At 37.5% G+C, this 27,647-nt stretch overlaps 1 protein-coding gene across 1 annotated transcript in view; it reads left to right on the top strand.

The window, feature by feature from the left end:
* Positions 1 to 27,647, top strand: part of LOC124157778 (kelch-like ECH-associated protein 1B) — a 60,813-nt gene that overhangs the window by 25,896 nt on the left and 7,270 nt on the right. Inside the window, exons 3-7 of the mRNA XM_046532790.1 lie at positions 22,082 to 22,195; positions 23,390 to 23,554; positions 23,676 to 23,825; positions 24,008 to 24,286; positions 24,430 to 24,728. Of these exons, the coding sequence (XP_046388746.1) occupies positions 22,082 to 22,195; positions 23,390 to 23,554; positions 23,676 to 23,825; positions 24,008 to 24,286; positions 24,430 to 24,728 (1,007 nt within the window). The remainder of the gene's footprint in view (positions 1 to 22,081; positions 22,196 to 23,389; positions 23,555 to 23,675; positions 23,826 to 24,007; positions 24,287 to 24,429; positions 24,729 to 27,647) is intronic.

Raw genomic sequence — 27,647 nt, 5'->3', positions numbered from 1 at the left:
ACTTACGTAGATGTTTCATTTCTACGTTGTCTAGACCTTTTAGTTTAGTTTTACAGTGTGGCGTATAATTTCTTACTTTTAATGCAAATTAAATACGAAAGAGTCATTTATATTCATGTGATCAGTGGCACGTATAACCTTATGGAGTCGATTTCTTTTTGTGTCAGAAATGGCTTCATAGTAACTTGCGTTAGAGCTTCTTATGGTTGGGAAATCACACCGTTAGGATTCGGTTGGTGGTCCTAATAGGAGTAATAACTTAGTAATGGAAGTTCATTGATCAAGTGATTACCTGCTGGGAATCGGTGAATGGGCGTCTTCTACCCGCTAATGTTTGTCCTGCTCGTTTGTAAACGGCGTTTGGCGTGTTACCAGTTTGCTTTCTTTTTTCACGCCTTCGATACGGTTAAGTAATTTTTAGCATGCCGCTTCGGATAGTGTTTTGAAACTTTGACGCAATCTTCTCCGCTTTTAGTGGGTTCATTTGTAGCCGTTTTAGTAGCCTACTGAGCTTCTCAGTGAGAATACTTGTCTTATGTCTGTGGAAGCATCTTAGTTTACGGGCGATTTTTTTTGCACGGCCAGAAATTCTAGTTTATCCGTTTATGTTTCTAATTCTAGTTTATGAGATTTTTAGCAGCATCTTAAGATTGGAATTTGACGCCGCAATAAGAGACTTGCGAAAGAGTAAGGCCCCAGAAATAGATGATATTCCGGAAGAGCTAATTAAAAATGCAGGAGAGATGGTTTTCACTTATATGTATCAAACTATCTGCGATATGTACTCAACAGGAGATTTACCTAGTGACTTCGAGAAGAACATCATCACTCCTACATCCTAAGAAGAGAGCAGAGAAGTACGAAGATTTTACGCCCGTAAGCCTGACGATACATGCGCCGAAGATACTTACAATAATCATCTACGGAGGAATAGAATTAAGAGCAGAAGAATTCCTGGATGAGGACCAATTCGGATTCAGGTAAAGCAAAGGCACAAGAGAAACAATTTTGGCTCTGGAGGCCTGAATACACGATACATTGACACGTACGAATGCATGAACCAAATTAGAACTGATACTGTTTTCTGTACATGTTTTAGAGCAAGTTGGGTGGTTACAAGTTAAGGTGCATTTTCGCGTTTATTCTCACGTTCATTAATTTAGACATGAACTCGTACGGGTTAATGTATCGTGTAATTCAATGCTAAGAATTCTGAAAGCAATCGTAGTGATCTACAATGCTCGTAGAATTGTTCACAGTTTGTATAAAAACCAAGTAGCTGTGATAAAATGTGACCACAACGGTGCAGAAGTAAGAATATAAAAAGGAGTGAGACATGGGTGTGTACTGTCCCCCGTAATTTTTAATATTCACATCGAGAAAATCATTAATGAAATCAAGGGGAAGGTTTTGGGTGTCAATATCCGCGGGGAAAAAATAGTATGCTGCGATTTGCTGACGGAATAGCAGTCATAGCCGAGACAGATAATAATTAGAAGAAGACTTTGACAAATATGGGAAGGACAGGGGCCCAGATATCAGTTGAAAATCAACAAAAAGAAGACTAATATGTTGGTATGCACCAAAAGAGAGGAGGCAAGGACAAACATTTAACTATGAAAACAAAAACTTGAAGAGGTGAAAAAATTGCTTACCTAGCAAGCCGAATTACCAACCATGTACGAAGGAATTAAGAATTAGTAGAATAGCGCAGGCAAAAAGGGCCTTCTTCGGAAATATACAGCTAAGAATACAAGCATAGAAGTAAGGAAACAATTCATCAGATGCTACATATTGAGCATGTTTCTCTACGGTAGTGAGACTTGGACATTGACTGCAACAGAGGAGCTAAGAGTAAAATCATTCGAAACGTGGTGATACCGAAGAATGATGAAGATAAGATGGATCGACCGAGTAAGTAACGAGGAAGTGCTAAGAAGAGTGGGAGTAAAGAGAAGTCTTCCAAAATCCTTAAGAAGGAGACGGGACAAAATAGTTGTCCACATTGTGAGGTATGATGGGTTGATGAAAAAATAATGGTGGAAGTTGAATTGCGTGTAATAAAAATTATTGTAAAGGACTGGTAAAAAGGAAGAAGGACAAGGAACGGCACATAATAAGTTGGGTGTAAAAGACAAGAAATAGGTCGCTATGAAAAGGCTAGCGGATATAATAGAGCAATGGAGAGCTGCGTCAACCCAGTATTAGAATTGCTGATTAATGATGATGATTAGATTTTCATGCGAGAAACCCTCCCAAAACTTCATTCAATAATACTTGAATAAGTGCGTGGAAATTCCGTAAAATTGGAAGCATTTTTCGAAGGAATTTGTTTCGTAAAAGAACGCATTGCAGATATTCTTTTGTCATGTATCTCCAGTCTTTAGAATTTTAGGACTCTGATGAGAGTGGAATGTTTCTGTTGAAGTAGGAATCCTAACGTATTTATTATGTTTTATTGGAGAATACTTAAAATTTTACGCGAGGAAGGCGGAATAACTTAAGAATAAAATTATAGAATGGAAAAAAGTATGAAAAGACATGAAAGTAATAGCGAAAAGATTCTTGTCCTCGCTTGTTTCTTAATCGATCGTGATTAATTTAAATTTAGCGAAAATGAGCATAATTCCCAATTGAATAGAAGATATGTATGACAATGCATTCAAGGGCATATAGCTAAGAATAGAAAATATTAGAATTGTACGCAAAAAAAATTAAAAAGGTTTTTAAAATTTTATGGACCGTTTTCATTATTTATTTGTATTCAGTTAAGAGAGTGAGGCGAGTTTTTCCTCTGGATATATCGTATTTATTGTATTATTACCCTTAAATTGCGATAAATCATTTCTTCTCTGACACCGCGTTCCAAATTCATTAATTCACGAGGTAATTTTACCGAAGTTCACGGTACTCTGTAGACTTTAGGCTCTCGCTGGATGGATAGAATACCTCCCTTGAGTTGAAATCTTTGATGGACGACGAGTATCTCACACGTATAACCATGAACCTCGGTAAAATTGCTATGTAAACTATTGAATCTGAATATCGAAGTGGTCTGCACCGTGTCCCTAACACCTGATCCGCGGTTCCACCATTGGCGAATACAGTTGAGGGGCGCGGGGGGCGCCTCCCCCCCTTGCGGGTCCGCCAGTTTTGCCGAATATTGCAAAACCACAATTGTTACATTTTTATATCATAAGATGGTATTGTCTTTTACATGCGTATAATCACTAAAAATAAAATATTCTTATACTCTGCTTGTGACTTCATCAATTTTTATTACGATAAAAATAAAGGTAACTCAAGATATATTTTTCGACCCCCCTTGAGTTTTTTCTGTATCCGCTACTGGGTTCCACGACCAGTTCAAGGGATTTTTACCGTGGAAATTGATTAGTGTTCCTCCGAAGTACAAGCGGAAAGCTTGATGCTAATCTTGGATTTAATAAGTTTCGGCGCATTCGCCCATTTCACCACCCTGTGTAATTAAAAGTTAGTGAAGTGTAACCATGCGGGTTTTTTTTCTAAGGAATTCCTTTTCCCTACTCATGTCGGAGTGACAGGCGCAAATCAATAAATGCTTACTTCGAACGACGTCATCTACCTTTCAATCCCCTGTTAGTCGTCAAAGGGATTACAGAAAATTGGTTGGGTAAATTTTTCGCGGAACAGAAGAAAAATGCCACAAGAAATAAAAACGTCACAAAACACAGATCGGGAGGTAAAGACATACGATTAGGAATTAAAGAGCAATCACCAACTCGTGCTCGAGTTTCCTCGATCTCGTCAGCCAATCACTTCCTCGGTTATCCGCTTTATTTCCTCCTGATTCCTGCTTCGATAAGCCCTCATATAAAACTAATTCGTTTCCCGAGGTAATTTCTCTCACTTACATGTCATCCAACAATTACCTTAACCAATATAACATTAGACATTAAAACTTTAAGGAGGTAAAATCATGCAAGTTTTTCTGTCAAACCTTTCGTCGGTGTTCTTAATCAAAGGATTTTTCCTACTTAGCCTTTTAATGTGCCTATAACGTTAGTAGAATTGTTTCGTCCTTTCGAATTTCACTCTTTATTGTTCAGTATGATACACGAGAAAGCCCCATTTTAAAGACCGTCATTCCTTTCACAATTCACTTAAATACTTCAAGTTATAGATGGGGAAATTTGGCCATTGCACTCATAATCAGTATAACCTATTGTTTATTCTATGGTTCGGATGCACATTTGCGACGGAATATTTCTTCCAGAATATCCGCATTCGGCATTCGTGAGGATTTTAATTCGTAAAATAATTATAATGGCCATCTGAAATAGCCACCTGTTCACGCGCAACCATAGCGGCATGTGGTAAAATGATATTTATTATAGTGTTCTTTCAATGGTATTTTGGGTTGTGGGACAAGAATGCCACAAGGATAAGTTCTAAAGGGACAATCGAGTAAAGAGTGTAAGTACAACTTACATTAATAAGTCTCGTTCTTTGGGGATTAAATTTTACGATTTAGGTACGTATTTTGTCCATTCGGCTAAAATTATAAAAACCAATCATCTAATTTATAGTGATGGAGAAATCGAAAATTGATTTTTAATGGTAAAAGATCGATAAAATCGAGATAGAGCCTTGATAATCGAGTTTCGGTCCAAACTCGATTTTTCAACTTTGATCTTGACCATTTCGTTTGATCTCAGCAGCGTCATTACCGGCCTATGATAACGTCATGCGTCCCATGTGAAAGACGTTTCTCCTAGACCGGTAAATTGGAAATGCACGCTATGGATCATCAAGGAGACGTATGAATCATTTAATCTTTCTTAAAAAATTAAGAGAAGCCTAATGGTCCCAGGTGGCGATCCCATAACTTAAATGTGCTTGCATTTGTAAATTTATACTACCAATAATTCAAGCATATAATATATTTTAAGTAAATAGATTTTTTCCACCAGTTTTGAGTGTTTTTCGAATTATTAATAAACATCTTTTTGTATAACTATTCCATTTTTCATCGCATACATTTTTCAATCACAACTAATATAGTAAATGATACTTATCTCTTTGTTTTCCCAATATGAGGTTTTTTATTACAACATTATATTAACGTTCTCCATTCGAAAAGCAGGTATAAAATGATAGCAAGAGTGAGTGCATTTCGCGTATATATTTTAACCGTTACGTATAAAATAATCAACGTCGCTTAAAAAAAATTCTTGAATTATGTTTTAATTTCAACCCGAAGAAATATTATAGATGAAAGCCTTCTTAGTCAACGATGACGCATGAATAAACCTTTGTAGGGGACTCACTCAAATGGAATTCAGTTTCACTGAGGTCAATAACCAGAACTTGGGTAAAATTACTGTGAGGCTTCGTAATATATTTGGTTTGGGAAGCACCATCTATCCTTATTATCAGCCTCGGTGCACCGTACCTGCCTTGCACAAGAGAAAGGAGTTGAGAAAAAGATGCTGAATCATGCGGACAAAGTATCTACCACAGAAAAGGCCGACGGTAATAGGTGAAAGTTTGTGAACTGGACCCTTTGAAATTACTTTTACTTGCACCCTAATTCTGTTCACCATGAAAAAGGTTGCTACAAAACTTTCTCCGATTATTACCTTAAGGAGGCAAGAGGTAAAACTTTTTGTACGCTAAATTAAGCCTGCGCTGTTGAAATGAATATGTCGACATGATAACTTCGTAAAGATAGAAGAACATTTAAACGCATGATAACCTCATTGAACTGTTTTCTATACGAAGACACTTTTAGGAGCAAAAGTGAAGCTATTGTCCGTAAAAAAAAACGACGCGGTGAAATGCAGCCGCAGCAAAAAAAAAAAATTTGTGGTAGTTACCAACGGGCATTCCCTACATTTCTTGCGTCTCCAAAATAGGCTCCTTTAAATTCCCGACAAGCTTAAAAGGGCGTTTCTTAACCACATACCTCATTTCCTTGTTCTTGTCCGATCCTTTTTCGCAACTTCCGCCAACCTCAGACTCACGCTTTGCTACTTGTATTAGTATTACTGCTACGAATTCATAATTTTCAATCTCTTGCCTTTTAATAATTCGAATGGAATAGTGCCAAACGTGAAGAGAACTGTGTTAAATAGGATTTCTACCGATAATTAACTAAAGTTGTTTCCCACTGGAGGATATTGTAGAATTTCACGCAGTAATAATATGGAAAACGCACTAGAGTATTTAAAATGTCACCTAGTCCTTATAAAGACAAAAAATGGCCAGCAATTAGTATCACAAGAGGTAGCTAAAACGCGCGCCGCACTTATGAAATTGATGATAGCAATCAGAAAGAGTGACAAACCACTTACTTAGTAGGACACTTATTGTCGTTAAGGTACAATAAAAACGTGCTTAAAAATGTACTTTATTGAGAATAGACAATAGTTTTAGGACTCACTACTACTAGTAGGTGATATTACTTCAAATTTAGAAATGCCGGAGCGACTACACCGTGATGTTACGTGGGTTTCGATATATTAAAACGACCACCCGTCGTGCCAGCTCCCTTTTAAAATGGCTATCCCTAACAGTGTCCAATGAACTGTAGATTATTTAATGGTATTCACATTCAACCCAGGCGCCTCAAGATACTCTTCAGAAGTTCTGAGATGATGGGGAGATTCAGAACTTGATAAGTCGTTTAAATAGATAATTTTCTAAACGGATGGCGTTTCATCATAGATCAAACTATAACGACTTGTTTAAATGTTTTCGAAGGAAATCATATAAATAATGGCTAGAAAATTAAGGGAAGGTCGTTGGGAATGGAGGTAGGTGGAGAGAAACTCGACGTTGCCATTAGTAAAATATAAAAAAGAAATAAGGACGGACGTGTAGGAAAGTAAGGTAGAGTTAAATGTAGCAAAAATTAATATAATTCTAAATTTATTCCTGCTCGCCAATAATTCCAGGAAGTCCAATTCTTCGGAAGATTTCGAGATCCACACAAAAACCACTCCCAGCTATTTTCTTGTTTGTCATGACGGTGAAAGTAAGATCCATACGGAAAGTCCCTAAGGCACATTTTTCTGATAAAGGCAAGCAAAATTTACTGTGGTCAGAATGGTACGCAATTCTTAGGTTCATTACCTTATATCCTACGCGTGTACTTAAAGGAATTCACGTATTAGAGAAATTCAAAATTTTCATTTTTTTTCTAACATAGCCCTGAAGAAGCCCCAAAGTTTTTAAAATAAAACGAAACGTTGGCTGCTAACTTTTAATTTATTGACCTAAACTCCAGGAAATATCATTTTATATATTTAAATGCAGGGACATTGCAATCACGCATCAGCATATATTTCCCAAAAATTAAGGATATTCAAAAGCATTAGATTTAGGCCCATATTGGAGAATTTACATCTCAACAATATCTATCCTAGCGTGATGTACTTGTACCTCATGATTACAGGCATTCTAAAAGAGTCAACGGAGTAACGTCTTAAATAGAAGAACTCAATTTCTATCTCAAACCCAACGGTTCATGAGGTGAGACATCAACGTGAGTCCGCAGATAGCAAGACTGGAGGTTTAATTGACGAACAATTGATGATACTGCCAGGAAAACGGAATATTCCGTGCCACTAGATGAGATTAGATAATCTAGAATAACTAATTCAGCGCGACCCGATTAAAGAAAACGGAACTCCTATTTAATAGTAAATGAGTTTTTTTAGTGAAGATCTTGTGTTGAAAAAATAAAATGCCATTATTGCCAACGATTCAAAAAATTTAATAACCTTCGTGAGGGCTTGAAAGTAGACTGGAATTTTGACACAATATTCTAGTTTCTTTTGTTATTTATTAGTATTTTTATTGTCCTCTAAATTATTTGAAAACGTTGTTATTGCCCTATATATTTCTTGCATCTCAACATTATTACCATTTTCATTTCAAGCCCTAAATAAGTATGAAAAAATAAATTTTCCTCAAAGTTGGCAAAAGTTTCATTGTAATTTTTGTCTACACTAGACCTACGCTACGAAAAATCTCATTTACCACTGAGAAGGGAACTCTGATAAATACTCATATTTCTTATGAACATTAGAACCCTTCAAATGGACGGAAGTCCGTCAATGAGGAAAACCTGGTATCGCAAGCCCAGAAAATTAGGATCGAGCATGATTTCACGAGTCTCAAGTGATGAAGAGCATGGCTGTTGATTATTCGATTTTCGAATCAGAACCTTACCAAAAATCTACAGGATAATGTGGTACCTGAAGTCCGCGAACAGAAGGGAATAAATATTTCCACAATCATGTAGGAAAGAAAAAGGCGTAATCCGTAGGTACCCAAAAAATATTTTCAGGGAAAGAGATCATCAGTACATCGGATTGGACGAATATCAGACCATCATCGTTGAAAGCAATCACGTTGTCATTGATTGAAGCGATTCTGACGGAGACAATTCAGCACTTGATAATGTAAGAGGTGAAGTTGTTTGTCTGTGTCTGTGAAGCGATTTTGGCGTAATGAATAGTCTGTTTTCGTAGAGAGGACAGCATATTGTACACATTGAATCAGGATTGGCTTCCAATTCTCTCGTGGAAAGCGAGGGAAGTGAAAAGCTTCGTAGCACCACCATGACTGCACTAGAGCATAACTTAAACCATAACTTAAAATCGCCCAAAACCCTTCCACGTCTCTTTTCATGGAAGTATCATTGCACTTCATAAAAACAAAGCGTAAAGGGCTAACGACGATTCGATACCTCGAGGCGTACTACGGAAGAATATTATTTTAAGCGATGGAATTAGGATATTTATAACATTTTCTAAGCCTAATGCAATGCATCTAAGGAGAAATTGTTTTGGATTGATATGTGTAAGACTGTTCTCCTCCGATTATGAGTGAAACTGACTGGTTATTTATTAATCCGTTGCGATGAACCTATAATTCATTCATGTATTAAAATTGCATGATGTATGAACCTGGGAAATAAGAGGAGTGGCCATTTTTATCTTCTTCTAAAAATGGCCGGAGTTTTCGTTTTAGAATTATCTGATCATAATTTTTATCCGAAGCTTGGGTAACTGCAGCCGCCCTACGTTTTTTTGTCATCCGTTGTACTCTTCTTTGTACCTCTCTTGCAGCTCTCTTTCTTTGTTACGATAATCACCTGATTATAACTGAGATTCTTGGGCTATTCCCATTTTTTACTTACTTTCTTACACGATACAAAAATCAGAGGCAAGTGAACAGCAAGTTATGATTAAAAAAACGTGGAAACATATTTACCGCGCATTATGTAGGCTTGAACTCGTTTGTCCTCTTCCTGCGTTGCTTCTGTTAATTATAGAATGATCAATAATTATGGATGTGATCTCACATAATGATGTCCTTAAATCTTCTCTAATACTCTTCATTTCGTAATTTTTTAGTTCCGTGGTTGCGGCAAAGCTTTGTACTCACTGAACAGGAATTATGTGGTCTTGCTCTCTGTTTGCCCTCATTCATGCCTAGTCATTCACCCTAAAGAATGGTAGAAAAAATAACCTTGAATTTAGTATTCTCGCAAGTCAGACCTGTGAATTAATTCTGTTGTTTTCATCTCGCTAATTTCTGGAGTTCCGAACAACATAAGACATGTTGCACAACTTATTCTATTGTATGCGACAGAATGACTTTCCATTTACATTCATTCATATTTATGCGATCCTATGTAAGATATACTGCAGACCTCCATTTCTCATTTTCCCTAGCTAGTTACCTTAGTCACTGATGTTCTTCCATTTGCCCTTCTTTATCGTTACTAATCCTTTTGTCCTCTTTGGGGGAATTTACGCTCCTTTATGTATCCCACGTAAGTATTGTGTCTTTTTGTGGGATAAATAGAATTAAGTGGACTGTTTACGGTACGTTATAATCCTGCGTTTAATAGAGGGTAATATCACTCTACAACAATAGAGGAACTCATAAAACTTTTCCGTAGCTTCTCGTTGGGGCAGGTAGTAGCCAGACACAGCCGTTGGGCAGGGTCGGTGGTAGAGCTGCCTTCACGTGGCTTCAAAATGATCGGTGTGGTTAAAAGAATCGAAGTCAGCGTTGTTTGTCTACTTGGTGATGAGTGTATCGATGAGATATCAATTAACTCATCGGTCAGGTGTCGAACACAAGGCGGTATGACTGAAGCGCTTCTGTCAGGAGGCCAACGCAGCCGTGTCGCTGGCGGACGAAAAAAAGTGAATAGCAATAAATTCTAATAGGGTAATTGAATATTCGACACTAATGATATATCCTATGCACTGGGTCCTCTGGCGCACGATGCTCCACATATCCATTTCTTTCCTTGTCCACCACCTTTTTTTCTCACCCTGTCCGGCCATTTTTTTCTTTGCTAATCTACACGATACCCTGCTATCAGACTCTTAGGTGTGTGGCAGGGGGTGAGTTTTACCAAATTTTCTGTACATTACTTATTGAATTGTTATAGATTGAAAAACATTAATGCATCCACGTGCCGTGGAGGCCATTTTTCTACGCGCACGTACTATGAGATAGACCGTAATAACATTGACGCATTGAAGCTAATTTGGGATGAAGTGTTTGAAGGCTCTACGTCCACGGGAATAAATCTCTCAGCGTTGCTCTATTTTCACCATGTTGAATTTCGCTTGCTTTAGTACTGTTAAAATGAAAATTTCAAGGGAAACTTGAGTTAATAATAAAGACGGGAATCATATGAATCGAAAAGGTTAATTTTCTTTGGGGTTTTGATCTCAATTTTGTCCGTGAAGGCATCAAATCATAATTCCGATTTTGATTGGAGCCTTATTTCTTGAAACAAATGAACGGCAAAATGTTTAAAAAGCGATTGTACAATAAGTAGTGTTAGGGTAATAAAAGAGCGTAAGTTGCACGCCTGCCATAGATGATTAAATTTTCTATTTTTCCGCTGTAAATGCGAAAATGATTTTGCAGATTAGAGCATTTAAGTTTTTATCTACGGAATATTCCTACTCCATAGAAATCTAAAATAAATTTGTCTAGTTTTAATTCATTCCTCGCAGTATTCGTAAAGCTCTATATATATTTTTTTTTTAAACCCTATACTCTTTATTTTGTATTTACTACTTTTAGAAAAAATTGTGGCCTTCTGTGGTGTATGAATCTTTTAGTGTTAATTTCTCTTTGCCCCATTGTTGTTTTATGCCGCAAAAACGTGGTGTGAACTTAGGTGTTCTTATAGTTATGTCCTTTGATAACCCCGCACGCGTTTCATAACGCGCACAAGTTTAATTTTTCATCAAGCCGAAAACTGGAAGAGGTGGATGAATTTTGTTATTTGGGAAGCAGAATAACTAGCGATGTGAAACGCAAGAAATATATTATCAGCAAAATAGGCCAGGCTTAGCAAGCATTCCACCAAAAGAAAGATCTACATAAAGCAGAAAATTTAAAGATAGAAGTAAGGAAACAATTTGTCAGAACTTACGTTTGGAATAGTTATGCTTCTCTATAGAAGTGAGGCATGGACAGTGATAGCCTCGGAGAAATGAAGTGTAGAGACCTTCGAAATTTGGTGTCACAGAAGAAAGATGAGGATCAAATGGATCGAACGAGTTAGTATTGAGGGAGTCCTAAGAAGAGTAGGATAAAAGAGAAGCCTTATGTAAACCTCGACAGGAGGACAGAACAAGCTTTTAGGCCGTACTTATCTTATGGAACGTATAGTTATTAATGTGCTCTAAAAGATCCACCCCGTGAAGCACTACCAACAAGCATGATGACGTGTAGTTTTTGCTCATGAATTTCTATCATCATTTTGGTTTGTGTCATGGACCAGAAGGGAGAATGATATCTATACGCTTTTGTTTGTGCTCTCATGCTGTCGATGCAATGAGCTTGGTATTATAACTTGTATAATTTGTTGGGGTTGGCAAGAATGCTCTGAATTTATGCTTTGTTTTCTACTCTCCGATGAACGTTATCATTCTACTTATTCCTTCGTGCTGTAGTTTTGTAGTTACTGACACTTGAAGAATGAGGATAAATGTGGTGGATGATAATTGCAACTAGAATAATTGGTAGTTATGCGGTGGAAGTGACTGCTGTCAATATATTGCATCATTTTTCTAATTAAAGCATAGGCGCCGTTTGTATCCAGAATTAATCTGCTGTAATTTAAACTAACGTAGCAGTGCCGCACTGAGTAAAATATTTATCGCTTCGTTGCATCGAGTTGTTATTTTTATTAATTTGGCCCTGTGTACCTTTTGGTCTATTCATATATTTTGTTCCAATTGAAGATATACCGAAATCTCGGCCAAATCGTATGTTTTTTTTCGCAGCGAATTTTATACACTGGCATAAATAAGAAAAATTTAAATCTTGGAAACAAAGAGATTCCTGGGGCCTGGCGATTTACCTGCCTGGCGATTTACCAGCTTTGGTGTTTGGACCTGTCAATGGGCAGAATACGATGACTGTTGTCACATGGTTGTCGTGTTTAGCGCCGTCAGTGGCTAGCTGGACCGGAAAGGCTGGTAGAGGTGATGACTCGTAATCTCAGGAGTTGGAATGGCCCATTGAGGAAAAGCATGAGGAAGCCGCAAGTTCAAGCGAGATGTGTGACCACTACTACTTCCTTTTTCACAGTTCCATTATTTTCCTCAGAGATGTTAAAATTATTTCATTTAAAATCTCTGTGAAGTAACATCATAGCGATACAGAAGCTCTTGCCTCATTCTCCTGATGTCTCAGTCTGATAGTTTATATTAACAAGAGCAATTTTCATTTCTGCGAATGGGACAATGATTGAATTGGCTAAACCCGAGTTCACGTGATAGGTCTGATGGCTTTGATTGACCAATTACGAGGAATTAGTTTTGTTTTCATAATATTGGTTTCCATTAAAAGTTAGTTTATTTATATTATATTCAATGCTCACGAAGAAGGGGAAGTATGAGAAATTCACTGAAATCTGAAATCGCGAGTATTTCCGTTGTTAGCTTTCATACACAAACTCCCCTATAATAATCTATCTAATCCCTAATAATCTTTTGTGTTAGCAACCCTACCATTTTTATTCCTCAGGGGTGCCTATTTTCCTCTTTTTTTATGTTAACGTAAGTTTGTGAAGATGGAGAAAATAAAACAATTTTAAAGTTAGGCGTAACCCGGTAGCGTCACATTTGCTCTCGCCAATACTTTAATTATGATTTTCATCTATTTTATTCATTAGTTTTCTGCCTCGTTAGAGTCTATTTATTGAAATCAATCACGAAGTAGTGCGAGAACTTCAATCATATTTATTATTTTAATTCGCAGACTTATTGTTAGTAATTTCTACCATTTTTAGGTTCCTGTCGTTATTTTCTTGTCGCTCGTTAACCATTATTAACTGTCATAGTAATTCATATTTCTTTATTTCAAGTTATGTTGCAATTTTTTGTACGCCTTACATTCCGCGGTAGTTTTTCCGTGCATTTTTTTTCCTTTGTTTTTCGTTCTTGGAAATCGGAAACCAATGCCCGATATAGGCTAGGTTCTCATGTTTATACACCCTGTGCTCGTGTATTAGGTTCCATGAGCCTTGCATTTCATTTTTCCTCGTTCGAACTCCGGCTCTAGTAGATATCATTTATTTGATTTGTAAGCCTTCTTTCATTTCCATGTGAATAGGCTTCGAGTGTTTGCATTACTACCTTCGGGTGGGTTATTGACCTGCGTAATCGGCTCCTGCCCGCACGAGTAGGCCAATTTCGTGTAGCACCACGTATATATTTCGAATATAAAGGCATTCGCAGGGGTTATGGAGGAATTAGGGGCTGCAATAAACCAATCCAAGGCTTTAAAAACTAATATTACAAATAGTGGTGCATTGATGGCAGAGCGAAGAAATACTTATATTAAAATTTAGTGCCCCTTTTCTGGAGATCAACCCTCATCTCTGTAGAATAGATGCCTGTCTTTTTTATGATTGTTGTCGCTTTTACCCGTAACTCTTCAGTGTAATTTTTTTCTGATGGTTGTGAGAATTTTATGAATCTGAAAAAATATCGGAAAGTTCAAAATAATTTACATTTAAATTGCTCTATGTTGCGGACTAGGTTTCCGAATTTGTCATTTTTATTTAATTTAGTTGAATTTTATCTATTGTTTTCCATATTGCATATTGAATATTTTGTCGTTATAGCTAATGAATTAATTTTGATGACTAGTGAGGTCTTTTGTAATGTAGGCATCTAATTTCGTGGCTTGTAACTTTTGTTAATTTGCCTTATAAAAACCGTCCTGTCGGTAACTTCTTAGGACCTTGGCCGCAGTTCCATCGTTTCATCTTGCTGACTGAAGAAATGGTCTAGCATGGTCAGGAAATCCTCCTATTACCTAGCCGTTGGAGAAATGGGACACTTGCCTCACACTAATGCATCAACGAAAGGCCCAATGTCATCTCAATGAAGTTACTCATATCAAAGCTGTCAATTTAAGCTGGATATAGATACCTGCCTTCAGTCTTTTGTTGGCAAATACGCCTTGAAGCGGGCTTTGTTTACTATCAACTTATCGAGAACACAGTTATTTTTCAGTTTCTGAAAGCATAGTTCCTCAAAATGACCTCCAATACGATCTGCGTTATCATTTCTGCCGCACTGGCCAAATATGTTCTGTCATCCTCTCGCTCCTTGATAAGCAGGCGATTTCGCCCTGGCTCCGTGCGCGGCATTGCATACGCATGAAGCAAGGCGGGGCAGTCAGGTGACTCTTTAATGACGAGCTGTAACCGACGGCACGGAGATACGTCGCGGCGCACATGTGAAAGGTTTCGTCACGTCCCGATGATAGTGCTTGCCTTTGCTTATGCGATTATCTATTCGCATACTTTCCTTTGGTCCATCGATTCATTTGTGGACGGGAAAAGGTTTGCCATTTTGAAACTTTCGTTTCGTAATTTTTTTTGGACGCATTACTTCCCTCGATGTGATGCCACGGATTTCTTTTCAGGAAAAAAAGGCGCGCATATTTCCGTTTCATTGAATGACTTGCTGTTTATGTTCTTTTTTTGGGAGAGGAAGGTGACCGGACTCTTTTCAGAATGAGCGGGACTGGTTGAAACTTTTGTTTTGTTTTCCTGATTAAGTTATCGGCCTCCTTTTAGGATTTTTGACAGCTATTTTGATAACGCCTAGTGTTGGGTTTCCGGGTCCAGATGTACTCAAACGCCATTCAGCGATATTTTTGGGAAGGAGTTCCGCTTTGCTGGGCAATGCTAATTATTCGGGTGAAGCTAAAACTGAATTACTATGAGTCGTCCGTCCCGCTCTTCAAAATTTTGAAATTGCTCCCTCTCAAACCCTTTCATGAGTGTTAAGTACGTTGACTCTTTTGTATATACTCTTTCACCCTTAACGGGGCCCAAATTTTCACTGTTCTGGAGAAGTTACGTACAGGTTGGGCCAAAATTCTACAACTCATTACCATATGAGTACAAATGGGCGGCAAATATACTTATTTTTCTTAAAAATATCTCAAAAAATGACTGTTTACTTGTCCTGATATTGAAGAAATACTTTGTTTTAATCAAATTTTATTTCATTATTAATATTATATTTAGTCAAAGATGATATATTTTTTAATGTTGGTACATGTCCTTTGTTTCAATTTATAAAGCAATGCATGGAAGCTCCTTACATTTTGTATTTTCCTTTATTTGCTAATAATTTGGAGTTTTAAACATTATTATACAATAGTTTTCCCTTCTTTCTGGTTTGGATAGGTATTGTACGGATGAAGTTGATGCTTTATGGGGGTTCAGCTATAAGGAATTTCTTTTTAATCTATTAGTGATAGTAATTCCACCTGCGGAATTATCATGCTGAGTCAATGCATACATTCAATAATATAGAAATCACAAAAATTTATGTCCTAGGAGTGGTGAAACTATTCTAGCGCGATTCGAACTCGCGAGCTTTTAGGTTGGCAGGCAGAAATGTTACCTCTGCCGCAACCAAGACTGCAAAATTGCATCTTGACCGGCTATCGAACCGCGGATTTAACACATTATAGGCAGCTGCTAAGGCCACTTAGCTTGTAATATTCATGGTAGAATAAATTGTATTTTATTTTATCATAGAGCAATTTGAACTAGCAAGCCACGTTTCGCTGACAAGAGATATTCGCGATTATACCCAACTGAATCTCATCGTTCGAATGTATAATAAAATGTATTCTGTGTACAAGTGTTATATACCTTATTCATTTTCTATTCTTTGCTAAAATTAATTCAACTACGAAAATGAGGAACTTCATTTTATAATTGTAATGGAGTAATGCCAGAATCTATTTCAACATATATTTTCTTATCGCTCTTGGGTTATTTACATTAGCCGTTCCTGCTGATTGTGCTCAAGAGAAAGCTCACTGTACTCGCAGCCGGAGGAACCCTTTTTGTACCAATCTTTCGTGTGCATTAAATTTCTGTTTGACGAATGACTTGCATTTTTTTGCGCTCCCATCTGTGTGCTCCGATGGGCCGCTAATTGCTCTATGCGTACGAGAAAAAAAGGTAGCATCAGCTCTTCTCTTTCCCCGCTCCCGCCCTTGTGCCCCAAATGCCCACCGTGGTGAATTCTTCCTCTTTTCCTTGTCTCGTATCTTTGCTGTCACCGTGACTCATCGATTATGATACTCAAGGTTTTTCCTTCACCGCGTGCGCGCGCGCTGCCTTCGGACGTTACGGTATGCGAGAGCGGGCGTGACATTATCCTCGCGCTCTCCAACGAATCATTCGTCGACTTTTTCCGGGAAAACGATTCCATGCCGTCTGGCAGAGAATGTCATGGAACGTCTCGACTGATTCTTTCGGAAATCGAAGATTGGATTGCATCCCCGGTGTTAATTGCTCATTTCACGATATCATCGTCTCTCTCGTCCAATTTACTGCGGAGCGTAATCGATGCGAGCGATTATGCGTGTTTCGCGGGAGATCAAGGTGGAAAAAATATGTATACATAGTTACCAAACTATTCTTCTTTTTTTGCAGTAGCTAAGCGACAACGCGGGACAGTTATTTTAAGGCATATGGAATAAAGTTTTGGTGTAGAACAACGGTGGCAATTAAGTTATTGGTTTAGAATTTTAGGTTGGAACCTTATTTCGTATGGACCCTCTTCGGTTGTCTACTATTAGGCCTGAGGTCGTATCTCCGATAGTGCTTATTTATTCTCTCCGTCTAAAACGGAACAAAGGCTTTTACAAATTGGACACGGCTAGAAGGCTTTGCTTTACTTTTGACGGGCTGGGTGTGCGAAATGCTTGTTGTTTCTTCATTTCATTCGTAAATCCGCCTTGAATAAATTATAGTAGTCGTTAAATTGTTTCGCACCCGTTCGCTCCTCGCCGTTCATATTTCCACAAGTGATTTGTTAATTGATTTTTAATGTTCGCCGATAAAATGGAATAACTGTAGAACCCCTTATATTTCCAAAAGGACCAAATATTTCGTATTCCTTCGTTTGCACTTGCGTGGCCATGTTTCAGCGGAATGCACCATCCTCTTGTGTTATGCACTACTAGGAAAAGCCCTGCAGCCTTTAATTCATGTATGTCAAGTATTTATTTTTTTGCGATCTTTCAAGGTGCACTTTTCCTTTCACTTCCTCGACCGAAATTTTCAAATAATGTATTCTCGTGTCATGTAATTGATTACCGACAAGTCGAACGGGGTAGCCCAAACACTTTTGGGGACCTGTACTGAGGAAATGTTCTCCATTCTTTTCCCCCGCCTTTCCTCTCGCTAAGAAAATCCCCACCTCAGTCAGTGTGTCCTAGGGCTCGCTGAAATTTGGGTCCAGGGACAAACTGCTTTCTTTGTCCCTCCCTTCTTGACTCCTCGTATCAGTGGCCCAGACTTAAGAGGACTAAGTTATCGGCGAAATTCATCGGCACCCAGGCTTCGGAAGGCTTGCGGGATTAGTTGTAAAATTTTCTCTCACCTTGCCCAGAAATTTTATAATTTGTAAATAAATCATGTACGAAATGTATGTTTTGATTCAATGTTGAAAATCAAACCCTCCAGACAAATGAGCCTTGCATGTTTGCCGGCACAAAGTCATAAATTTATTTCGGGGGGGTTTAAATGCGCATTAACCGCCCCCTTTTAATTGCTTAATTTAAACTAATTGTAATTCGTGCAAAGGCCGCTTAAAAATACGCACAATTTTGGTGATAAAACAAATTTTTCCTACAAATGCTCTTTCGCTTACCATTCATAATATTTGGGTAATGTGGAAAAATGTCGAAAGGAGGGATGCATTAGATCCTGCCCGGCTACGTGCCTGCATGTGAGTCTCGCCTTCCCCCAACCTAGGTTGCCCCGTCGGGGATGGGAAGATGGAATCGACGCAATCGTTTGCACTGATTACAGGCCCCCGGGCGTGTTAATCTGGCATTCAGCGTGCTTTATTATATTTTTCTTCTTAATCATTCCGCAAGAACAACGCCGTCCTACACATTCGTTACTCTGTAACTCTCTTTGCCGCAAGTCGACCGACAGACCAGAAACTTCTTGCTGCCGACTCTTATCTCCTATCCTTATGTGGGTAAACTTTTCTCGGTATTCCCACCAGGTTAAAAAATCCATTTCTGCCGATGTTTTGCATCCCGAGTCGGAGCCAGAAACGTTGGCAAAAATGGAGTTTTTAATCCGGTGGGAATCCCGAAAGAATTTACCCGCATTTCGCCGATAAAGCATCAAATCTTATCCCACCAATAATGTCTACATTATGGTCTATCTTTCTACCCCTTAATTCTAGAACGAAGCACGGTTGCCCTTCAGTCATTCATACCACAACGTGGTCATATGTTTTATCAAATCATGACTTGTTTACTCTAGTGAATTCAGAATACACTTAGTAACTGATGAAATATGCACCGAACACGACTACATTATGTTTTCAAATCAACTTTTTAATGAAAATTATTATTTTGAGATTTTTTTACTACCGAGATAAATTTTTATTCAATCAAAAACGTAATGTTGTCCTCTTTTGTTTATATTTCCAAAGTTTTTTAAAGTGGTAGATTCTGGATTCCTGAAGGTAAGCCTAAACGTTTGGTATGTTTGAAAAAGAAAATACTCCTTGTGGTATAACTCATTTCCTCAGCAGCCGTGTCCAGTCCTAGGTGCTGAGAGATGAGAAGGATAGGTCATAGGGTAGATTAAGAGCCCATCGTTCAACTTAAGATATACTGGGACTTACTTGCCGAACAATTATAACTCCGCTTAATCTAAGTGTTATCAAAACCATCTAGGCTTGCAAAATCTCACCCCTTAAAAATCACTTGAAATTGTATCGTTGGCATTGTGGGTCTTCATGTGAATGCCCGCAGCGCCTCTTTGCCCGTGGTATTTCCCTCTGTCCACGTCGCCAGACCGTCACTGGAGAGTTCTTTCCCTCTGCAACCTGTTTCCTGTTTTTGAATGTCGAAGTTTCCTCATTCATTCAGGGACCATTTCCAGGTGTCTAGTCATGTTGTTTGCTTTTCCCTAACTGTAATTCCCTCAAGTCTGTATGATTCTCGAACGCCATCATAGTATCTCGTTTGCCATAAAAGTTATGAAACGTCATTCAGCATATTCACCTGGAGGTCTCGAAGTGTATCTTAGGCTTTTTATTTTTGGCTCCGCGAAAGTTAACCGCCTAATCCGAATTTTTGGCATTTTCCTGGAGCCGGGCGTGCTAGTTTGAACTGGATTTTCCCGGCTTCCGGACCATTCCAGACCGTAGACTGACAGTGTATCTTTCTGGGTTTCCCGGAGCGGTGATCAATTATCATTTGTATCTTTGTGAGTAACGGATGGGATGGTTAGCTCACGGAATCTAGGCATTAATGTATAAATGTTTTTCAAATCCATGTCATTGGATCTGCGACAAATACCGCTCTATCCTTAGTAATCGTTAATTTATATTTCGCAAAGTCGAAAATTCCAGTGAGTTATTTACGTCAAAACTTTGACTGAGTAAGAACAACTGTTGCTTATATCGTTGTCATGTGATATAACTGATAAGTATATTACTGTCAGTGAAGGTTAACATTATAGTTCAAAGGTACACTTACCTCCGAATAATTGAAAACAAATGACCCTACCACTTACCATTTAAACCGTAGTCTTACGTTTCGAGCTCATGCGACTGTCACCTAATCAACTACAACATGATTTTATGTAGTCAAACCACAGGTATTTGCCATACTTCAAACTTGTATGTGAACACCTGCTTTGGAAAAGATCTATTAATTTTATCCGCGTGAAATAAATGTTGATACACATTTTATTTTGTCTCTTTGGGGTCGTTCACTCTGCCTCGAAATCGCAATTCATGGAAATATTTCGCCAGAGGAAAGGGAAATATAAATTACGGCGTAACAATATTCCTTATCAAGCCATTCTCTTGTACCTACTATAAAGATCGTTTTACACGGGGCACCTAATTGCGCAGGTTAGAACTGCATTAATTTCTCCTAATGGCGTGGATTCGCGCGAATGCACGAACGAAATTAGAACGGGCTATTTTGCCATCTCACATCCACGCATTCTCGCAGGTGTTCTAGCAATTCACCACTCTGCACGACGCAATTTTGTCTGCGCCTTCGTACACATGTCAGATTGTGCAAGCACGAGCTTCATGTAAAACGGCCTATAATATAAGTGAATACCTAAGACGCTACCCACTATTAATGAATCGGTTACGTCATTAGAGTTCTGGCTCATTTACTCGTTCAGGGAGAACCGTTTTTTCGTTTCAGAAAGAAGTAAAAATTGTGTGAACTAAATTATTTAAATTATCACTCAGTAGGAAATGGAAATATTTCGCCAGAGGAAGTAGCCTGAAGAATCCGACTGCCGCCGAAATTGCCATCTGTTGAATGTACCGAAATGTACCCACCACCCCCGAAGTTTTTTCAACTTCATATTATGTGCGGCCAACTTAATTCCAATTAAGTCTCTTTTGGCTTCAGTTATTGCAGTGGTTTAGATTTAGACGTGTAAACAAAAAATACAGTTTTAATTAAAATGCATTGAGCTATCGAATGAAAAACTTGCCGGCCAAGTACCTACATATACATTGATTTTTCTGGACGTACTTATTGAGCTTTTCCTTTTTTTCTTTCTCAATTTTTTCCACATCTTTCATTGCAGCGTATGCTTTGTTCCAAAGCGTTTCGGTCATCTTTTTAAGCCTACTTTGGCGTTAAAGTTGATGGGCGTTACCCATCACCCTGCTATGTTTAAACATGAAGCCATTTAAATTAACTTGAATAGAAAAGATTGTTAATACGGTCATCATTACGTTCGTTTTGTTTTGTGTATTTTGGAGGCTCGGTCATTTTATTTCATATTTTTAACTTTCATATGAAAATAAAGAGAATATTTCATACGGTAATGTTGCATGTTGTTTTTAATCTCAAATTAGAAAAGACCATTTGCCTGTCAGGATCTGCCCTTTTCCTAAATCCTAATGAGTTACTTAGTTAATCCTAAGGTTAATTGAGTTTAGGATTATGTTAAATCACAGCGTGATCCTAATTTTTTTTTGGAAAACATATTGTGTTTGGCATTATTGTCATAATGAATTTTCACCTTAGTTTTTTGTAGTTAGTCTGTTAAATCAAAGTGTAATATTTTCTTGTCTGATAATCGAAGTGTGATGAATGTAAAAATTCTGAATATTTAAAAAGTTGTATTCTTATGGGCCTGGTGCTCATAAAAATAAATGAAATTATTATTATTAAATAAAGGATTTTTTTTGGAAATAAGGTGGATTGAATGAATGCTGCTTTTACAGTGCTGGTTACATTTTCATTTGTGTTAAAGTCTGTTTGGTCTGGAATGTTAGTCTTTCTGGAATTAAAGAATTCTGTTTTATTTAACATGATGGATTATTTTAAGGAGGGAAGATATTTGGGAAGGTCTTTTATGCAAGATGCTCCATTTCTTTCATGCATTAGGATTTTTTTTTAAATTATCATTTGTAAACAATTATTTCTTGCTACATTTAGTGACCAGAATTTATTCCAATGCATAATACCTATATTGCTTCCTTCTCAACAGATGATGTTCATGATGCGTAGCCACCATATGCTGACGGATGTCATTCTGGAAGTAGGAACTGAATTATTCCATGCACACAAGGTTGTACTTGCTGCTGCTTCACCATATTTCAAGGTATGCTCTATATTATTTAGATCCACAACTACTCCTCATTTTTTTAATGTGATGATGTAAGGGCGTGGCAGATTTAGGGGGGGGGTGTACAGTTGTCATATGTTCCCTCCCCCCTGATGCTTAAAAAATAGACAAATTTTTTAATGCGGTTTTCTATACTTTCGTTTTGCTTTGTGTATTACGGAGCCTCAATATTTTAATTTTTAATTATATATTAATAACTTTCTTACCCCCCCCCCCCCCCCTCAGAAACAAATCCTGGATCCGCCCCTGGATGCAAGCATGGCATAACTTAAAGCCTTCTGTTGCTGCTTACTCTCACCAAAAGTTGACTATCAATGTAACTTTTGTAGGGTAGTTGATAGGACTTAAATGGTAGTATACATGTATAGCCCTTTAATTTTATATGTAATTTAATCCTTTTTTATGGGCTCCGTTGGAAAATGTATAGCACACAAAATAATATCATTCAAACTTGTTCTATACATTGGTAGACGTGAAATTGAATACTTGTGACCTGGAGGCCTGTATTCTGCACTTATTAGTGGCCTCTTGCCTCCTTTGGTAGCATTCTTAGAGAAATTCAATTTAATTTTCAAATTTTATTATTGACAGTTTGATGTAGTTCCTGCCTACCACCATGAATAAATTAATAAAAAAATCACATTGGAGCGATTTTAATAGAATGAGTTGTCTTCTTGCCCTCTTATTAAATTTGTAGACTATTTCGTGGAGTATAAGAGGTTATGTCTTGTCTTCAAGAAGTAATTTTTCTGGTATCTGTGTGCAATATTTTATTGTTTCTCATTCTCATTCTTCTTATCCTTTTCATTGTATTTAATCAATTCTCAAATGCTGGTTAACAAAATATTTAGAATTCTAATTTTTAGAAACCTCTCTTTTTAATTATGGTACAAATACCGTTATCATCGTACTCTTTAATCATCATGTGTTATTTTTTGTGTACAATATTGCCTTTTTAAACAAATCTTTCGTATCTTTCATTCTACATAATTAAAAAAATAATTTTTCTTGCAAAAAAGGATTTAATATTGCATCTCTTTCATAATGGCATCACTGTATAATTTTTAATTTCTTCATAGTCTCTTATCATTTCTGAATGGCCTCATTTGTGGTTATGCACTTGTTCTTTGTACAATTAATTCTATTTGAGGGATCCTTCTTTGTTCTTAGGCTATGTTCACTGGAGGTCTCAGGGAATGTGAAATGAAAAGAGTTAAACTTCAGGGAGTTTGTCCTTCAACTATGGCTCACCTCATGCACTTCATGTACACCGGCTCAATAAAAGTCACAGAAGTGACTGTGTGTCAACTTCTTCCTGCGGCAACAATGTTTCAGGTAAGTCCAGTTATTTCAAAATTTTCCTTAGGTTAGTGTTCATAATTCCTTTCCTTCAGTGCTCTATCTACCATTTTTTTTAGATCTGTTCATGTTCTAAGAAGTAAATTTATTTTTTTAGGTGACCCATGTCATAGAAGCCTGCTCAGCTTTTTTGGAAAGGCAGTTGGATCCATCAAATGCGATTGGCATTGGTAATTTTGCTCAGCAGCATGGATGCCATGAACTTTATAGGAAAGCCAACCAATTTATTGAGCAGCATTTTACTCAGGTATTAATTTTTTCCTTCAGTGTATAATCTTTCTACCCCATGTAACCATGCATATCTCACGAACAGTGCATTTTGAGGGTGTCGTTGAACCAGTAAAAATAGTTGGCTTAATACAATGATACTAAATGTTCTGTATTGTGTTCCCACATTATTTTTCAATGGCATGGCATTTTATTTTGCAGATCTGCCAAGAAGAGGAATTTTTACAACTGTCTGCTTGTCAGCTGGTTGCGTTGATAAAACGTGATGAGCTCAATGTTCAGGAAGAGAGGGAAGTCTACAATGCTGTTTTGAAGTGGGTAAAGTATTCAGAGGAAGAGCGAACGCCAAAAATGGAGCATATTTTATGTGCAGTCAGGTGTCAATACCTCACACCTTCATTCCTGAAAGATCAAATGAGGAACTGTGAAGTATTAAAGCGTCTTCCATCCTGCAGGGAATATTTGGCTAGGATATTCAAGGCAAGTCCTACAGATATATTCTTAGAGTATGACATAAATCTCATCACATATTTTCTTATACATCAGATTAAAATCTGTGTTTTTATTACCCTGGATCATGCTATTATCTGATTAATCTGTGTTTTTTTTCTTATGTTGCTCAGGACCTGACTCTTCATAAAAGGCCTTGTGTAAGGGAACGAACACCAACCACCCCTAGAGTAATCTATTTAGCTGGAGGGTATTTACGCCATAGTCTAGATGCATTTGAAGGGTTTAGTGCTGAGGATGGACGCTGGAGGTCGCTAGCTAGGTTACCAGTTCCACGCTCAGGTCTAGGAGGTGCTTTCCTTAAGGGTGCATTCTATGCTGTTGGTGGTCGGAACAATTCTCCTGGTGCAAATCATGATTCTGATTGGGTTGATCGCTATTCTCCAGCCACTGACTCATGGTCACCTTGTTGGTGAGTTTTCTTTTTAACCTGAGGCTACAGCAATTTTTTCTCATATGGTTCAAAAATTATTTACAGTTTTTGATGCATCCTTATTTTTTCTCATTTACATGCACATTAAAACATGCTTATTATGTATTAATTTCAACAGTAGTATCACTCCATTACCTAACCCCTTGACACATCCTCTCTATAATTGTATTCCACGTTTTATACAAGACTTTAATTTTTGTCCCTATGAAAGAGAAAAGCCTAGTTTTTGTGATTGTTACTTTCAGGGAATCATTGCTTATGAAGATCAGTTATGAGTTCAACAATATGTCTTTTTAAAGTCAAACTGTATTTAGTGGGCCTTGTATAATGAGTGTAGCATCTGCAAACTTACTTTTTCTGATATGTTACCCCAAAATGTTTCATTCAAGCAGGAAAGATTTAACCTGAGGATGATTATTGAACTCCTTGAACCACGTGTCACCCACGGATGATGACCCAAATTTACATTTAGTAGGGACCCTCTGTCAAAAAAAATGTGAATGTGTCCCAGAGAACCTGAATCTACACAATTTGCTTCCTTTGCTTGGTTATATTCATATTGCCTACACTCCCATGGAGTTCTAAAATTATTCTGAAACAAAACTTTGTGTGATGCATGGTATAAGCATTCCTGTTTTTTTTGGGTTTGTGCTGTTACCTACTGAAATGGGAGGTGTTTTACCTAGGGATGTGTGAGTCTTTGAAAATGCGAGTCAAGTCGAGTAATTGGTAATCAACTTGATTGTTTCGAGTTGCATTACGATAGTCAAGTCTAGTAGTTTCACAGAGCTGTCGAGACCAGTAAATTCCAAAATTAGACGACAGGAAGTGCTATCATGTAATGAAATTGTTTTTAAAGTCGATACGTCATTCTAATGCCTTGGCTCGGGAATTTAGCATGCCGTATATGTAGCAGTCAACCACTATAGTCGTCAACTTGTGTGCCAAATAATTTTTCATCTGTTGCGACAGCCTTCAGTCTTCTGACCCAGTGGTATATTCAGAGTAATCCAAGTGGATCACTCATACTTTGTTATGTGATACTTTTGTATCCTATCTTACTTTCTTTATTCAAGCGCCGAGAGAATAGGTAAAAGTTGTTAAGATTTCTTAACCCTTTCCTGCCAGCACCTACAATAGGAAAACGTTTTTGTGCTACAAGTAGCATGAGAATATTTTAAACCTCTCCCTACAGACCTCTTTTTTGGGGGTTAGTTACCTTAGTATTTTCGTCCCTCAGATTTGGGACCCAGTGCAATCGGGCATCCGTCCCTTACCCCGGCCACTGGTCAAGACCCTCTAACCCTATCATAGCATGAATCCATGGTCAACTTAATACATTACCAGTGTTTTTTTTTCAACCAAACATTGTAGTTGATTTTGAATGATTTACTTTTCTAAAAGAATAACAAACTTTTTTTTTAAGCATTGTGGAATTTTAAACGGGTTTCTAGTGTTAATAACAAAAAAGTTAGTAAATACAAGGTAATGAAGCTATAAGTCCGGAAGTCTGTTATTTTTAACACTAATATTTCGTTTAAAAATTACTTGGGGACAGAACAAAACAAAGAACTCATTTCAAACTATAAAAACATTGTATGTAGTATGCAATAAAATATATCACTGAAAAACTGCTATACCCGACGTCAGGTGTTATGCATTTGAAAATGCCCGTCAGCTCCTCCCAATATGCGGCACGAAAGGGTTAAAGAAAGAAAAATATGTAGCCTTAAGGTTTTTGACAGACAACAGTGGCGCAGCGAGGGGGGGGTTTTGGGGGTTAAAAATCCCCCCAAAGGTCGAAGAAATATTTAAGTTTCATCCATTTTACTTAATTGGATTGACATTACTAATAGAATAGTGTAAGGATTAATAAAATATCCCTCAGAAAGCCGTAAAACTCACAATTTTGAACAGTTTATCTTAAAATTCTACAATTTATTAATCTCGCACCTTCCGCTTATCCTGGTGGGTATTCTGTACCCCCACACACCCCGGTATTAGTTGCAGCTAAATCCCTCCCAGCCTTAATTCCTAGCTGTGCCCCTGAAGTCAACAACGATCGATGACGCAAGAAGGAAATAGTCAGTAGAAGCCCAGGCAAACAGAGTATTCTTAAAAAAAATAGTTTTCTTGTAGGTGAAAATATAAGAGTTTAAGTTAGAAAGCACTTTATCAGGGCATACATTTGAAGCATGCTTTTCATAATAGTGAGGCATGGGCCATGACAGGAATAGAGAAATCAAGGTTGGAAGCTTTCTAGATGTGGTAATATAGAAGAATGATGATCAAATGGATAATTCATGCAGGTAATGAGTCTAAACACTTAATTCCTGGCTGCGCCCCTGACAGACAATGCTGGTTTTTCCCGATTTTGGCACAATTACCATCAACGTTCCTTATTATCGTTTCCTTTTTACATAAGGCTAAGGATTCAAAATAGAAAATTCATAAGCAGATTGGAACATTGAGAATATATTGGAGGATGCAATGTTGTATTGCCTGGTCCAGAAATTACAATACATACTTGACTCGATACTTGTGAGTAGTTTTCAACTTGACTCAATTTTTGACTCAAGATGAAAAAGTGCTACTTAGACATCCCTAGTTTTACCATTTCCATACAGATGTTTATCTGTGCTCACTGATGTGTGCTCTTGCCTTTATTTATTTAATTTCTGGCTGAAAATTCATATAAAATGTGCTTAAGTTCACCAATTTAAATTAAAATTTGTTGCAATATTGGCCCGTCAATGTACTAAATAATAAAAATACAGGTGTTCAGTTTCAGTTGATGTAAAAGTGTCTCAGTGAAAAGCAAGATAACAAAAATTGCTGATTCCCTTTACTTAACATGTACTAAGTCTTGCAAGTTAAATTTTCCATTACGATTCAATC

The sequence above is a fragment of the Ischnura elegans genome, chromosome 1, assembly GCF_921293095.1.
Source record: "Ischnura elegans chromosome 1, ioIscEleg1.1, whole genome shotgun sequence".
In the NCBI taxonomy this organism is placed as follows: Eukaryota; Metazoa; Arthropoda; class Insecta; order Odonata; family Coenagrionidae; genus Ischnura; species Ischnura elegans.
This window is presented reverse-complemented; position numbering and strand designations above follow the sequence as displayed.